The sequence below is a fragment of the Schistocerca serialis genome, chromosome 5 (genome assembly GCF_023864345.2).
Source record: "Schistocerca serialis cubense isolate TAMUIC-IGC-003099 chromosome 5, iqSchSeri2.2, whole genome shotgun sequence".
Classification (NCBI taxonomy): domain Eukaryota; kingdom Metazoa; phylum Arthropoda; class Insecta; order Orthoptera; family Acrididae; genus Schistocerca; species Schistocerca serialis.
In genome coordinates this window covers 507,901,152-507,918,640 of record NC_064642.1, presented here as the reverse complement: position 1 = coordinate 507,918,640, position 17,489 = coordinate 507,901,152, and the positions used below count along the sequence as shown (strand labels likewise).

The window sequence follows — 17,489 nt, the reverse complement described above, 5'->3', positions numbered from 1 at the left end:
TTACTGCAGAATACTGTGTTCTTTATGAACAAAAAATTGCTAGTTAACAGCAGAAGACCTAACTTTTGGAGAAAGGCGTCGTATATCTAGTCAGAAACGTTTTCTTCACCACACTTCCATTGAAATCAGTGACTGAGGAATATAGGAAACGTGTATGGGTTGCAATACCTCCATTATTTAACGTGGCAGATAGGCAACCACAGCAGCAGCTGAAGAAAAAACCATATAGCTGTGGTAATAAAAGAACGAAAGCAATAAAGCTGTTTCCCAACACACAAGAAACCAGTTCCATACCATAATACACTCCCGGAAATTGAAATAAGAACACCGTGAATTCATTGTCCCAGGAAGGGGAAACTTTATTGACACATTCCTGGGGTCAGATACATCACATGATCACACTGACAGAACCACAGGCACATAGACACAGGCAACAGAGCATGCACAATGTCGGCACTAGTACAGTGTATATCCACCTTTCGCAGCAATGCAGGCTGCTATTCTTCCATGGAGACGATCGTAGAGATGCTGGATGTAGTCCTGTGGAACGGCTTGCCGTGCCATTTCCACCTGGCGCCTCAGTTGGACCAGCGGTCGTGCTGGACGTGCAGACCGCGTGAGACGATGCTTCATCCAGTCCCAAACATGCTCAATGGGGGACAGATCCGGAGATCTTGCTGGCCAGGGTAGTTGACTTACACCTTCTAGAGCACGTTGGGTGGCACGGGATACATGCGGACGTGCATTGTCCTGTTGGAACAGCAAGTTCCCTTGCTGGTCTAGGAATGGTAGAACGATGGGTTCGATGACGGTTTGGATGTACCGTGCACTATTCAGTGTCCCCTCAACGATCACCAGTGGTGTACAGCCAGTGTAGGAGATCGCTCCCCACACCATGATGCCGGGTGTTGGCCCTGTGTGCCTCGGTCGTATGCAGTCCTGATTGTGGCGCTCACCTGCACGGCGCCAAACACGCATACGACCATCATTGGCACCAAGGCAGAAGCGACTCTCATCGCTCAAGATGACACGTCTCCATTCGTCCCTCCATTCACGCCTGTCGCGACACCACTGGAGGCGGGCTGCACGATGTTGGGGCGTGAGCGGAAGACGGCCTAACGGTGTGCGGGACCGTAGCCCAGCTTCATGGAGACGGTTGCGAATGGTCCTCGCCGATACCCCAGGAGCAACAGTGTCCCTAATTTGCTGGGAAGTGGCGGTGCGGTCCCCTACGGCACTGCGTAGGATCCTACGGTCTTGGCGTGCATCCGTGCGTCACTGCGGTCCGGTCCCAGGTCGACGGGCACGTGCACCTTCCGCCGACCACTGGCGACAACATCGATGTACTGTGGAGACCTCACGCCCCACGTGTTGAGCAATTCGGCGGTACGTCCACCCGGCCTCCCGCATGCCCACTATACGCCCTCGCTCAAAGTCCGTCAACTGCACATACGGTTCACGTCCACGCTGTCGCGGCATGCTACCAATGTTAAAGACTGCGATGGAGCTCCGTATGCCACGGCAAACTGGCTGACACTGACGGCGGCGGTGCACAAATGCTGCGCAGCTAGCGCCATTCGACGGCCAACACCGCGGTTCCTGGTGTGTCCGCTGTGCCGTGCGTGTGATCATTGCTTGTACAGCCCTCTCGCAGTGTCCGGAGCAAGTATGGTGGGTCTGACACACCGGTGTCAATGTGTTCTTTTTTCCATTTCCAGGAGTGTAGTTGCTTCATCTGAGCCATAAACTGCAAGAATCTACAACAAACTCACTTTGGAAACAAAAGTAATTACATTTACAAATATTTTATGTATTAGAAAGCCGAGTGAATTGTAAGACTTGCGAAATATTAGGCTCCTTACAATGTAGTTAAGTGACAAGGAAAGTGCCTGTCACAATAAGAGCAAACAAAAAAAAAGAAATATTTTCTTCTCATGTATGAAATATGTGTTTATATTTTGTCGTTTTCAGCGGAGTAAGCTGCAGTTATACACATATTCGAAAGTATTTCTTCATCATTAAGTTGAAGCTTATTTTACTGAATCAGAGGGATTCGGCTGTTTGTATATCTATTTCCTGATCATTAATGTCTGTTGATAATTTGCTGATGCTTGGAACGCAAAAACGTAATAACTCTTGCGCTGAATAACTAGAAAAATAATTAAAAACAAATTTCAATCTTTCTCGCCGCTTGAGGCGGTAGTGTTGAACCAATTGGCAGACGTTAACAATTTTCACAGCAGTGAGTCTCGAGACCGTAAATGACAGACTGTGTTTGACAAGCTTAATGCTGCAAACTACGTCTGCGTTAATATGAAATGACGTACGCGAAAATACCCAGAGCTTCAATTGGTGCCAACTTAACTGGACATGAACGCACTTCTGGGAATAACTAACCGGGGAATAAATGGGGTTGTGCAACGTGCTGTCAAAGCTAATCCGTTAACCCCTGGATTTTGCTCGAGATTGTAGAACCGGCCCTATTTGTTTTATAATATGTTTCGTGTGGCTAAACCATTTGAAACTTAAGTTTAAAATCATAGCGGGAAATCTGTAATACAGTTTATATGGTAATTCTCTTACACCAAAGAAAATTAAAATCTCCTTTAAATTGTTCATATTTCCGTGAAGAGGATGTTCCGCTGTTACTTCTATCTGAAATCGGTCCCACACTCTTGAGGAGTGTGTTCACACGAGCGTCTTTTGAGCACTCTACTTAAAGTCACTCTAGTTAAAGTCGTTTTTCAAAACGTTTTCAAAGTGCCCCCCGCCCCCTTACCCACCCGCACACACATACACGCACAATATTTTTGCATGTTCTTTTGCCACTGGTTTATTGGCGTCATTAATTTATATCACCGCCCATGACTTAGGCGAAAAGTAACTTCTTTGACATGAGCAAAGAGGTTATTGCTACGTAAGAGTTAGGGAAATTTGAATGTTGTAATTTCACATCGAATTTAGCGATATGGGGTTGGGTGGGCGTCAAATATCCATGCATTCGATTTAAAACGTTTATTGAAGTTTCAAACAGTAACAAAATGTTACACGAGGTGTTAATGGCACTTGCTGGTTATCCAAGCTCGGTGTTTACAGAAGTAGGCGGAAAGGTAAGAATAAAAGAAAAGCCCCGTCTAGTTCATGAAAATGTGTTCCTGACAAGTGTCGAAACACATGATCCTGCCGTACTGTGCGGTGTCCTTTGTTTATCATAAGTAGCATATTGATTGATACCTGTTCAGCACTGTTTTGTTGACAAACAGGTCTTCCGCAAATTTACCGAAAGAGCTCAGATGTATTTGACTTCATACGATGTGCGGTGATAGGAACGTTCTCGACACGTCCCACTGTTACATGTTTATACATAATGAAATATACATACGTGAATGCACCTACAGAAGTCTAGGGCGTTCAACGCTATCTCCTTCCTCCAAACGACCTCAAATCTTGGTTGAGGTGACAAGACTAATCGGTAGCGATACACCGAAGATGTTGAATGACTCTCCTTATGTTCACATTGAAGTACTTTCAAAAACGATCTTTAGTCATAAAAGGGATCGAAAGTACTTAAGACTAAAACACGAATAAAACCAAATCAGCTGAGCATGGGTCAATTTTCATACGGTAAAGAAGCTAAGGTGTGTGGATGTAACTTTTGTTCTTTTATGAATCGTTACTTGCGCGTATCTAGTTTAGTTTTTCTAAAATTTAGTTGCTCAAGTGTTTTATTCAACGTGCAATTACTCTGATGGGGGGCACACATTTGTTGATGCACCAACTTTGAACTATTCCCCACAGCAAGTTTCACAGTTTGGATTGAAAGTCGAAGTTCTGCTGCGAATGACAATTTGGTCAGCCAAGCGACTAGCGCGAGGTTTGGTGTTCTCGTAAAGATAAGTTATTTTAGATTATAAAACACATAGATTAGTACTGATTACGTGGTAAATAAGTGTATTAGTGTGCCGTTTAAGTGTACCATTAAAGGTTTCATTTCTCATTACGTAATATAGCAGAAAACGCGAAAAGACCGTACAGTCGTATTTTCTGTTTACGTTCTGCTGCAGCAAATCTATAGAATTTCGTTTAGTTGTTCCTTGCTCTCTCCAGCAATTTAACTTAGCGTACCTCTTCATTATTTAACTAGCATTTCCGGAAAGTAGCGTAAAGTTTAACTTGTTGTTTCAGAAACTTTGCACTTTTGTTTTTGTTTACACACAGTTGCGTATAGGCCAAATTTGTGTAACCATATTTTCGTGTTTATCTGTAATTTAACTGACTTATTCTTAATAAATTATTACGTTTATCATGAGTGAAAAGTGCTTGACTTGCCGTAGAATTGTTAGGTCGGGGCTTTGGTGTGATGGGTGCTGTAGTTTTTTCCATGTGGGTGACTGTAGTGGCGTGGGAATAGGGGAAGTAAATGAGACTCATCAGTGGTTTTGTAGGATTTGTAGTAGAGATAGGAAGATACTGGAACAGGAGGGGAAAATTGCTGCCCTTCAGGCTGAGTTAGACAAGGCCAGGGGAGATCTTGACAGGTTAAGGAGGGAGAAGGGTAAAGAGAGGTGGGAAGTGGCAACAGGCAACAGGAGGAACAGGCCTAGAACTTTGTCTGACAGCTTTATGGTGAATGTGGAAAATAGATTTGACCTGTTGTTTCAGTTAGAAGCTGGTGAGCCTCAAGCAGTTACAGGTGTAGACAGGGCACAACAAACTTTCAGCAGCAAATTGAAAAGTAAGAATGTAGGGAAATCAGTAAAGAGAAAGAAAGTGTTGTTGTTAGGTAGTTCCCATGGAAGAGGTGTTGGCCAACTCTTGCAGGATGAACTAGGATCAGAATACCAGGTCACCAATTTTTTTAAACCTAGTGCTGGTCTGGAGCAGGTGACAGAGGATTTAGGATCACTTTGCAAAGATTTCACTAAGGAAGACACCGTGGTTATAGTGGGTGGGGCAGGTAACAGTATTGACAGAGATCCTGGGTACAGCATAGAGTGTGACCTGGCGAAGATTGCATCAGCATCGAGGCGTACCAGTGTTGAGTTTGTATCTGTTCTTGGGCGCCATGACCGACCTCATTTGAACTCTTCTGTCAAGAGAGTTAATTTGGAGCTGGAACGGCTGCTCATGTCGGGTGCGGGGTCACACATTGGTGTGGTTCATGTTGATTCTGTCAGTAGGTGGGATTATACTAGGCATGGCCTTCACCTCAACAGGAAGGGGAAGGGTAAATTGGCTGGGGAAATAGCAGGAAAGTTAAAGGGGGGAGGCACTGTCATGAGTGGTAAAATACCAGTGGTTATAGGATTCAGAAAAGACCCTTTTTTAGGGTAGGGAGGACAGAAAGAAAACAAATTTTAAGAGAGGTTAGAACTGAGACAAACCTTCAGTTTGAGAAAGAAATCAAAAAACATAATTCCAGCTTATTACATCAACATAAACAGCCATTGGTTAAGAATTTTCAACTGTCAGCAGATATTTTAACTCCATCCAATTTTAAGTCAGTCAATGTGAAATGTCAGCTATCTTTATTGCATCAAAATATTCGAGGGCTGAGAAATAAAATTAATGAATTAACTATCTGCATAGATGAATTAGAGTCTTCAAACCCAGCTGACATAATCTGCCTCTCTGAACATCATGTGACCACTGGTATAGAACTTTTAAGTGTTACAGGGTTTAGGTTAGCATCTCACTATTGTAGATCAGAAATGGAGAAAGGAGGAGTTGCCACATTCGTCAGGAACTGTCATAAATTTAAGAACATAGACATTCATAAATTTTGCCTAGAACAGCATATGGAAGCATGTGCAACAGAATTAGATTTTCACAAAAAATCTTTCATAATATTAAGTGTATATCGAGCACCTGCAGGTAACTTTAATCTGTTTGTAAACCACCTTGAAGCTGTACTGGCCCATTTAACAACCAAAAACAAAGAAATAGTGGTTGCTGGTGATTTCAATGTAGATTTCCTTAAAGACTCTCCCAATAAGAACCTATTTGAGTTAGTAACACTATCATTCAACTTAATTCCCACAGTAAAGTTCCCCACTAGGATAACCACTTGCTCACAAACAGCCATTGATAATATCTTTATAGAAAAGTCAAATGAACAAAATTATATTACAAAACCAATAGTCAATGGCCTCTCAGACCATGACATGCAGTTCCTTCTGTTAAATGTTAATACTGAACAGGATATAAAATCTGTTAAATCTGAGCTCAAGAGGGTAATCAGTAAGCCAAAAATTGATTATTTTAGGACACTCCTCAGAGACATTCACTGGACTGATGTTTACAGTGCTCATGGCATGAATGAAAAATATAACATTTTTGCTAATAAAGTGCTTACCTTATTTGAACACTGCTTTCCCCCAAAACTTACCAAGGTTAGAGCAAAGTCTACAAAGAAGCCATGGATTACTCGAGGAATAGGGGTATCTTGTAAAACAAAAAGAAAACTGTATCTGTCAATCCGAAACATTTCCAATGTTGATGCTATAGCACATTATAAGAAATACTGCAAAATATTAAAGACTGTAATACGGATGTCAAAGCAAATATATTACAAGGAAAAGATAGTCATATCAGATAACAAAATAAAGACAATATGGGATATAGTGAAGGAGGAGACCGGTAGAACCAGACATGAAGAGGAACAAATAGCATTAAGAGTAAATGATGCATTGGTGACAGATGTGTATAGTGTTGCAGAACTTTTTAACAAACATTTTATAACTGTTACTGAAAAGATGGGGTTGTCAGGTTCGGTAGATGCTGCTATGGATTACCTTAGACCAGACATTTCAAGTAACTTCCATAATATGAATTTGACCCTCACTACCCCAACAGAAATAATGTCCATCATAAAATCTTTAAAATCAAAAACATCTAGTGGGTATGATGAAATATCAACAAAGTTAATTAAAGAATGTGATTCTGAGCTAAGTAACATATTAAGCTATCTGTGTAACCAGTCGTTTATCAGTGGAATATTTCCCGAATGGCTGAAATATGCTGAAGTTAAGCCACTGTTTAAGAAGGGAGATAAAGAAATAGCATCAAATTTCCGTCCAATTTCACTGTTGCCAGCATTCTCAAAAATTTTCGAAAAAGTAATGTACAGTCGTCTTTATAACCATCTTATCTCAAATAACATACTGTCAAAGTCACAGTTTGGATTTCTAAAAGGTTCTGATATTGAGAAGGCTATCTACACTTACAGTGAAAATGTACTTAATTCATTAGACAAAAAATTGCAGGCAACTGGTATATTTTGTGATCTGTCAAAGGCATTTGACTGTGTAAATCACAATATCCTTTTAAGTAAACTAGAATATTATAGTGTAACAGGAAATGCTGCAAAATGGTTCAAATCTTATATCTCTGGCAGGAAACAAAGGGTGTTATTAGGAAAGAGACATGTATCAAGCTATCAGGCATCATCCAACTGGGAACTAATTACATGTGGGGTCCCACAAGGTTCCATTTTGGGGCCCTTACTTTTTCTTGTGTATATCAATGACCTTTCATCAGTAACATTACCAGATGCCAAGTTTGTTTTGTTTGCTGATGATACAAACATTGCAATAAATAGCAAATCAAGTGTAGTCTTAGAAAGATCAGCCAATAAAATATTTGTAGACATTAATCACTGGTTCCTAGCCAATTCTTTGTCACTAAACTTTGAAAAAACACACTACATGCAGTTCAGAACTTGTAAGGGGTGTCCCAAGAGTATATGTCTAACATATGATGACAAGAAGATAGAAGAAGTGGACGGTGTTAAATTCTTGGGATTACAGCTTGATAATAAATTCAGCTGGGAGGAGCACACCACAGAACTGCTGAAGCGTCTTAACAAATCTCTGTTTGCAATGCGAATTTTGTCAGACATAGGGGATATAAAAATGAAAAAGCTGGCATACTATGCTTACTTTCATTCCATAATGTCATATGGGATTATTTTCTGGGGCAATTCATCAAGCCAAGCTAAAGTTTTCCGGGCACAAAAACGTGCAGTAAGAATTATATGTGGTGTGAACTCAAGAACATCCTGCAGAAGCCTGTTTAGGGAACTAGGGATACTAACTACAGCTTCCCAATATATTTATTCCTTAATGAAATTTGTCATTAAAAATATATCACTTTTTCAAACCAACAGCTCAATTCATGGAATCAATACTAGAAATAAGAATAATCTTCACAAGGATTTAAAGTCACTTAGTCTTGTACAAAAAGGTGTGCATTATTCCGGAACACACATTTTCAATAACTTGCCAGCAGCCATAAAAAGCTTAACAACCAATGAAATTCAGTTTAAGAGAAGCCTAAAGGATTTATTGGTGGCCAACTCCTTCTACTCCATTGATGAATTTCTGAGGAAAACCAACTGATTTGTATATAAGTACAACATAACTTCTGCACAATTTCAGTGCAGTAATGTGTTCACTGAAAATGTGTGTGTGTGTGTGTGTGTGTGTGTGTGTGTGTGTGTGTGTGTAAGTATAATCTAACTTCTGCACCATTTCAGTGCAGTAATGTGTTCATTGTAAATAAGTATTACAGTAGTTGTATTACATGTTTCTTACCTTATAAATAAATATAACGATCATTCCACTTGGGACCTGTGGAATGGTACATTAGCTTATTTGTTTTACTTTAAATATTTGTCATGTATTGTTGTTTTTCTGACATGTTCCACATCCTGGAGGACCTCCTCACTACGGATCAATTGGAATGAAAGTAAATCTAATCTAATCTAATCTAAACACCCTGTGATATAGATGTTACAGGACTGGTACATGGTTTACCTGGCAGTCATAGTTGGATGTTATCAGAAGGTAATTCTGCCCCAATTGCGTTAGGTTGTAATGGGGATATACTGTATTTTTCAATAATAACAAGTGAGGAAGTCAAAGTATTTAGAGAACATTACTTCAAAGTGTTAGGAAGCGTATAGCCCAGTGGAAAAATTAATTTTTTTTGAAAAATTATCTGTGTAGCACTTTGTATACTGTTTTCACCAGAAACAGTTGAGGGGGAAATTAAAAGCGAGCAGAGGTGAAGTGTGAGTAATGTGAGACTGTAGAGTATCTGGCACCAGCAGGAGTAACCTCCACCTAATTGGTAGCAAAAGTTGAAACCAAAATTTAAAACCATATTACCACATATGTTGAACAATCTTCCAGCCTGTTAACGAAGAAACAAGACACCTGGTAATGAAACAGTTCAAGTATTATGCAAAAACAAGTTGGAACATTATTAGCTGAGAAGCAAGTAAATACAGATAGCTGCCCGAGATTTGGTTCCAAGACTATACTTCAATGACTGAACATTTACCTCTCTCGCCACTATCTACTTACTTCCTCACAGTGGGTGTGAACAATGCTCATGTTAAAAAATCAAGAAATACGGGTACACTAAATTTATTCCAGTGGACACTGTTTGCACATTGTCAACTATTGGTTTGGGGGGGGGGGGGGGGGGGGGGAATAATTGCGGTCACTGTGGAATCCACAAATTGTCACTAAATATCAATAATTGTTGTTATTATGCTGTCTCTAGTAGGGTTTTAAGAATTTTGTCCTGATGTTATAGGACTACACTGGAGTGTTTGGCAGTTAATAAAGAAGGCATGTCATTCTGGCAGATGTAAATATATAACAATTAACATACAGAATTGCATGTAACCTCAGATGTTTCTAAAGTTTTTAAGAACATTGCCTACAAAAAGAGTACTGACTCTATTTTATAGCATAAATTGTTAACTGCCTTTCGGTTTTCATTTTTGTGAAGGATTATATACAGATAGTCATGTGTGATCTCTAAAGCAGAATCCTTGCAGAGCTAAACACCAAAGACAATCCTACATGTATATTCTGTGACATTTATCATGGCTTTCTGTTCTGGGCTTCTGTGAAATTCTATGAGGAAAACTTAAGTGTTTTGGCATTAACAGAATCTTGAGATCAGTTACCAACGCAATACTGCACCAGGGTCAACGGAAGCATCCCATACCACCCATCTGCTTTGACCCATGACGTAATGGTGTTGTTGTGCGTGTTGCCTTTATGGCGTGGAGTTTTTGAGTCAGTTGTGTTTGTAGATTTTGTGTTGTTGTATTTGATGGTGCCCTGAGGTGGTGGATGTGGGTATGTATTGCCAAAGGCTTTTTTTGGTAAGTACTTTTTGTTTTGGTTTTATTCTATAATAATTGTGATATTTTGTATGTTGTACGTTAATGGTAGGCTGGTTGTGTTTTAATTGGTGTAGTGAATATGGGGTATTTGGGTTTTTGAGTTGGGGTCTTGGTTCCATTGTTCAGAGTTGTAGATGTTGGTTTCCTGATATCGATAGCTGCGGTAGACCTATGTAGGTCAAGAGAAATCTCTGATTCCACTTTTTGGGCTTGTAGGTATTGAGTTTTGTTATCGGTAGCTGCAGCTGAGCTATGTAGGTCAAGGGAATGTGCGATTTCTGTGGTTTTGTTGGTGTAGCACAATACTATAAATTAATTTTTATTGTGTTATTTCTTGTGGAATGGTGCGGTGTTTTTTTTAGTGTTCTATATTTAGCTTGTACCTGCCCTAAACCCCCATTTTTCTGAGGTTGTCCTGTTAGGTTCACAGTGAACACTTAGTGCATAGTGGAGCAATCACTCTGTTGTAGAAATAACTCAAAAGCCAAGATTGCTTAAATACTGTTTACTGTATAATTGGTTTCAACACACTAAAGGTGCCATCATCTTCACAGATCCAATGATGGCACGTTTAGTGTGTTGAAACTGGTTATCCAGTAAACAGTATTTAAGCGATCTTGGCTTTTGAGTTATCCCTGTTAGTTTCATTTTATTTTTGGAGTGAGACGTTATTGTCGTTTTAATTTTTGTTTGTGTGTGTGTGTGTAGTGACATTATTGTCATCATTTTATATATCCATTTGCGCCATATTGATGACGACGTGGATCAAAGCAGATGGGTGGAATTGGATGCTTCTGTAATGAGCCTCAAGAAATGATCAATGGATGATGTCACCACCAACATAGAAACCAAAAAAATGAAATAAAGACATCGACAAACTGATGGGAGGAGTGGAGAGGGAGCGGTGTAGATGTTCTTGTTATTGATCTTGTCAGTCATATTAAAAATTTGGAAATGTCAGATCACAATATGAAAATTGGTGTTTTCATTAGAGATGTAAATATAACTATGGGATCCAACTTACAGCCAGTCACCTTCCAACATAATCTAAGCCTTGTGCCTCACTTGAAAGTGTTGGTACTTTATAGAGTCAATAATAAACACACACACACACACACACACACACACACACACACACACACATACAGATACCAGCGGATGGATATGTGTGTGTGTGCGAGTGTGTACCTGTCCCTTTTTCCCCCTAAGCTAAGTCTTTCCGCTCTCGGGATTGGAATGACTCCTTACTCTCTCCCTTAAAACCCACATCCTTTCGTCTTTCCCTCTCCTTCCCTCTTTCCTGATGAAGCAACCGTGGGTTGTGAAAGCTTGAATTTTGTGTGTGTGTTTGTGTTTGTTAGTGTCTCTGTCAACATACCAACACTTTCGTTTGGTAAGTTACATCATCTTTGTTTTTAGATATATTTTTCCCACGTGGAATGTTTCCCGAGAGCAAAATGTCATATTATTTGAGAGATCTACAGCTGAAGAACAGAAACTGAAATCATTCAGATGCCATCTGTGTAACATCACTGTGATGTCACACTTCACAGTATATACCAATGGCTCATGATGTTCACTAGACTCAGCATTTTTCTTGCGTGGGTAGAGTCTGACCTTTCATCAGACATAGTAAAATATGAGTAGATGGACATAAAATGAGTTAGCTAAATATGGACATTAATGATTATACACTAGATACAACACAGTATGTAACATACTTTTTAGTGTAGCTGCATAACAAGTTGGAACTGAGTCAATACACAGGCAGACAAATCAAGAAAATTAGTTTGGCTTATTTTACATCTAGAGATATTTATCATTGGCTTCCTCCCATGAACTGTTGACCTTGCCAAAGAGGGATGCCTTGCATGCCTCAACTATAGACATGAATGTATCATTGGTCCAACTACAATGGAGGGCTGCCTGTAGAGAGGACAGACTAACTCGTGGTTCCTGGAAAGGTGTGGCAGCCTTTCCAGTACCTGCAGTGGTAACAGTCTGGATAATTGATGGCACATTAGTTAACAAGGTCTTATTGTGCTGGTACTGTGAGTGGCTGAAAGCAAGGGGAACTTAGAAACAGTTTTTGAAGGTGTTGTAAAGCTCTGTTGAATTGTTAAATGATGATAGCATCTTCTTTGGTAAAATATTCCGGAGGTGAAATAGTTTTCCATTTGGATCTTTTGGTGGGGACCACTCAGGAGAATTTCGTCGTCATGAGAAACAAAACTGGTATTCTACCAATCATAGTGTGGAATATTAGATAACTTAATTGGATAAGTAGATTAGCAAATGTCAAAAAGGAAATGAATAGATGTAACTTATATATAGTGAGAATTAGTAAAGTGTGGCAATAGGAAGAACAGATCTTCTGGTCAGGTCAGTTAAGTGTTATCGGTGCAAAATCAAGTAGAGGTAATGCAGGAGTAGGCCTAATAATAAATAACAAAATAGAAATGTGGATAAGTTATTATGAATAGCATTGTGAATACGTTATCATAGCCAAGATAGACATAAAGGCAAAATCTAGCACAGTATTAGAAGTTTGTATGGCAGCTAGCTGTACAGGCAACAAAGATACTGAAAGAATGTATGCTGTGATAAAAACAAATTATTCAGATAATTAAAGGGGGTCAATTCAAATGAAGTGGTCCAATGAAAATTAAGTTGGTTGCTTGACCATTTATAAATATTGTAATTTTTTTTACATGCGATTACCTATAATTGAGGAGTTCAAAACAGTTTTAAAAAAATATTTTACCTTTCACCTTTACTGAATGGCGGCCATTTTCATTTGTAAGTATGCGACGATGTTTCAGTTTAGAGATGTTAGCAAAAATATGAATATCTCTGCACTGGGTTAAGTTACAACATTGCAATTGACATGATTATTTTTAGAAAAGTGCCCTCTACAACATTATCTATTACACAAAATACCCTAAATTCAAAAATAACCAATCAAAATGACCTCCAAAGTTTGGTATCCAAATTTTCAGTAATCCATTTTTTAGGCCCCAAAATAACAAACAAGGAGTGATTTAAGAGAGTCTATTTTTTTCCTATAGTTAAATATCTTACACTGCTAGCCTCATATAGAGCAAGAACACTTAAAAATGTTTTCTTAATTTTTTATGAATTTTTGAAATTTGAAAATTTTCATTTTTTGTAAAGTTTGGGGTTAGTTATCTTAGGTGGGACTGAATATAAAAACATGATTTTCGCACAGTTTGTACACTTATATGATAGCAACGTGCTGTAAAAATGTCAACACTGATATCTGACTGTGAACAAAGATATGAATTTTTGAAAATGAGGAGATAATTCACATTACCCTACAACTGATCTTATGTCTGTTGCCTATTCATGTGTGATATTGGCAGGATATAATCAACTATGATTGAAGTAAGATACTGAATTATATACAAAAAGTGGATACGTAACTGAAATTAACATCCTTCGAGATGCGACTGTTCCTAAACCTGGTGGTGAATGTTAAGAACACTTACTTCTTCAGACACTTTCTGTGATATAGAATAAGACCTCCCAGTTGCTGTGGCAAGTTCAAGCACTGAAAGTTTCCTTAAAACATTTTTCATTAGTATCCAAACTATGTCACTTGTAGATTTCTTGAATGATGTTCTTGGGCCAACAGGGTGGTAAAAATGCGCAAAAACATCATTGTTTTCCAAACTTATTCTTTCAACCTCTGCAAGCCATCACTGTTCATCATACACACATGCTACTATGTCATTCAACATTAAAGACAGAGATGTAATTTTACTGACACAATGATCCTCTTAAATTTCAGTTTCTGATGTTACATAGCATCGAACTAAGTTTTCTGCTATGCCAAGGAATTTGTGGAAATGCCTTGTTCCTTTTATTGCTATACAGTTTTCAAATCTTGTTTGAAGTGTTGTTTTCATATGCTCAGAAAATAGGTAATGCCTTTAATATTATCCTTACAAAAGACATACGTGTCCTGTACCGCGAGAATTTAGTCTATGGTTGGTCTTTGTAGGCTGGCTTTACTTACTTCACATTTTGTTGTACCTCCTACTCCATCACATGCATCTTTATCATGGCAAGATGCAAAAGAGTGTCATTCAGCCTCTAACCCAAACTCTACTTTGTGGTTGCACAGATTTGAAAAATTCTTTTTTTCTTATACTGACTACCACTTACATCTGAAAAGTATATCAGCTTCTCAACATTAGGAAAATTTTCTTTTATTTAATTTATTACATACTTTTGAAACACATGTACAGCCAAAGTGTTGTGCTCCAAATAGTCGCTTAGAATGCAAATTGAAGAACTGCAAACTTCATCTTTCTCATTTTTAAACTAGAAAATAAATGGATGCGCTGTTGCCTGGTCGTTGACCCAGTGGTACCCTTGTATTGCATCCTGAATCACAAATGTAAAATTTTCTGCAAAATCAGCTAGGACTCTGCATTCAGTTTCATGAAGTTGTGCTTCTTTGTCCTTCAAAAACTTACTTTGGATTTTAGAAACATAGTGGTGACTTGAGTTTAAGTTATCAATTAAAGATTCCAAGTACTCTTCCTGAGATTTAACCACTGTTATCATTTCTGCACTGTCAGTTGTGACCCACTGTTTGAAGGTAATACTGTCTGGCATTTCCTCATCATATTTGTGAAACAATTCAATAGCAGTTTCCTTACCAAGGCATTTATTACACAAACTCATCATGCAGTCATAACTGTTAGTGTCACAGACCATTAAATCTGTAACTCTTTGTAGTTAAGATCACTGAGTTTTGCACCTGCAATCATCAGTTTGACATTTTGATGATATAAACAAACACATACAGAGTGTGTCCCTGAGGATCCAACCAAAATACACTACTTAGGGCTGAGGTCACAAAATTTTGACCTTCAATTTTGCATTCAGGATGAGAACTTTTGAAAGCTACATAAAGTGCATTTAAATTTGACAGCACTAGACGTTTCTGCTTTGTTACTTTAACTCCATTTATAACAACTCTTTTACTATTTCTACTGTTTCTCCACTTACACCTACTCCTTTCTTCTTTCCTAAAACTTGAAGAATAGCCCCTGCGGGTTCGGGGGTAAGAATAGGCCTGAGGTATTCCTGCTTGTCATAAGAGGCGACTAAAAGGAATTGCGAACGTTTCGGCCCATATGTGATGGTCCCCACTTGGGTTTGCCCACCATATTTCAAAATTATTCCGAAGAGCGAGCCAATTGGAGAAGGGCGCCTTACTTGCTGCATTGTGTCCATCGCGCATCGAGGCCTTTAGCCAGCTTATTCATCATTGCATTGCAGTCCCGCTCGCTCTCCATCTCTTGGGCGAGGATACATTCCTGGGTGTGATTTCCGCCATGTACTCTGCAGTGGTACTTTCTGCGCTGACGGCGACCTTGGACCACTTGCCACTTAATATACAGCATGGTAGCCAGTCCATTGTGGTGGGGCCGCCATGTACCTATTGGTTGTAGCCCCCTGACAACACAGGGATCGCCTTACTGATGCCTGCACTGTTAACTCCCCTCATATGCCAAGGAGTAGATGCCTATCTCCCTGGGGCATCCGGACTCCGGGAAATGGCCGTTCTGCCAGGTGGCCCTTGCTGTGGCTGGGTGGCACCCATGGGGAGGGCCCTTGGTCGGAGTAGGTGGCATCAGGGTGGATGACATGCAATGAAGCGTGGCACATCTGTTCTTGCTGGTGGCCAACCGCCAGCAGTCGATAAGTGTTCCAGGGCTCACTTTAATGCAAATATGTATGACCCCAAATCGTTCCCCTCCGTGGCCACACCATGGCAAGAATGAAAGGCTATGAATGACAGCAAGACGTATTCGCCCCGGTATCTAGTCTGTACGAGAGCTGATGGGGAATCCTTTGTGTCCATGAAGCCTCAGTTCTTTGTAGAGCATTTATAAGACAAGTTTGGGGAGGTGGAGGGCTTGTCAAAAATGCGGTCTGGGTCAGTCTTGATAAAAACAGCATCCTCTGCTCAGTCACGGGCATTACTCGCTTGTAAGAAGTGGGGCGATATTTCTGTTACTATCACAGCTCATAAAAGCTTAAATATGGTCCAGGGCATTATCTTCCACAAGGATCTCCTTTTACAGGGGTCTTCAGGGTCTGCTTCAGATTTTCACACAAAATTTTCTGTCGCTTTGTTCCTTCCACGTGCAAGTTGAAGCCTCTCATAGTTCCTCCAGAGTTCAGCAGAATGGGGTACCGCAAGGGTCTGTCTTAAGTGTCTGCCTCATTTTAATTGCAATTAATGGGCTCGCTGCAGTGGTGGGCATGTTTGTCTCAGCTTCCTTGTATGCTGACAATTTCTGCCTATACTTTAGCTCCACTGGTATTGCAGCTGTTGAATGGCAGCTGCAGGGCACTATCGACAAGGTGCAGTCTTGGGCTGTAGCGCATGGCTTCCAGTTTTTGGCTGCCAAGACCTGCGTTATGCATTTCTGCTGGCAACGCACTGTTCGCCCTGAGCCACGGCTTTATCTTGACAGCGAACCTCTTGCTGTGATGGAGACGCATCGGTTTTTGGGATTGGTTTTTGATACCCGGTTGACTTGACTGCCTCATGTTCGGCATCTTAAACAGACATGCTGATGGCACCTTAATGCTCTTCGTTGCTTGAGTCACACCAGCTGGGGTGCAGGCGTTATTTCAATCCCTTCTAGATTATGGGAGCCTGGCTTACGGTTCGGCATCCCCTTCTGCATTGCGATTGCCATACCCCATCCTTCACAGGAGGATCTGACTCACCACTGGAGTTTTCTGGACAAGCCCTGCTAACAGCATGCTTGTGGAGGCATGTGTCCCTCCATTGCAGTTCTGGCGCCAACGGTTACTGGCTGCTTATGCTACACACATTTGTAGCTTTCCCGGGCATCCCAATTATCGTCTCCTGTTCTCTGAGTGGATCGTCCATCTTCCGGAACAGCGGCCCTGGTCAGCGTGTACAATCGCGGTTTACGTCCGACTCTCTGGACTTGAGGTTTTCCCTCTTTCACCTCTTTTCCAGGCCCCTCTGCGTATACCCCTGTGGTGTGTGCCCCGGCCATGCTTTCGGCTCGATTTGGCACAGGGCCTGAAGCACTCGGTCCCTCCTGAGGCCCTCCGCCGCCGCTTTCTTTCAATCCTTGCTGCATTTCAAGGCTCTGACGTTGTCTATACTGATGGTTTGATGGTTGCTGGTCGTGTAGGCTATGCTCTTACTCTAGGGGATCATTATGAACAACTCTCATTGCCGGCTGGCTGCAGTTTTTTCACT

General features: G+C 40.4%; 1 protein-coding gene across 1 annotated transcript in view; it reads left to right on the top strand.

Moving 5' to 3' along the window:
• Positions 1-2,909: 2,909 nt before the first annotated feature.
• The window catches only part of LOC126481466 (gamma-tubulin complex component 4), a 178,004-nt gene continuing 163,424 nt past the window's right edge, over positions 2,910-17,489 (top strand). The window contains exon 1 of the mRNA XM_050105242.1: positions 2,910-3,110. Coding sequence (XP_049961199.1) covers positions 3,042-3,110 — 69 coding nt within the window. The 5' untranslated portion in view covers positions 2,910-3,041. The remainder of the gene's footprint in view (positions 3,111-17,489) is intronic.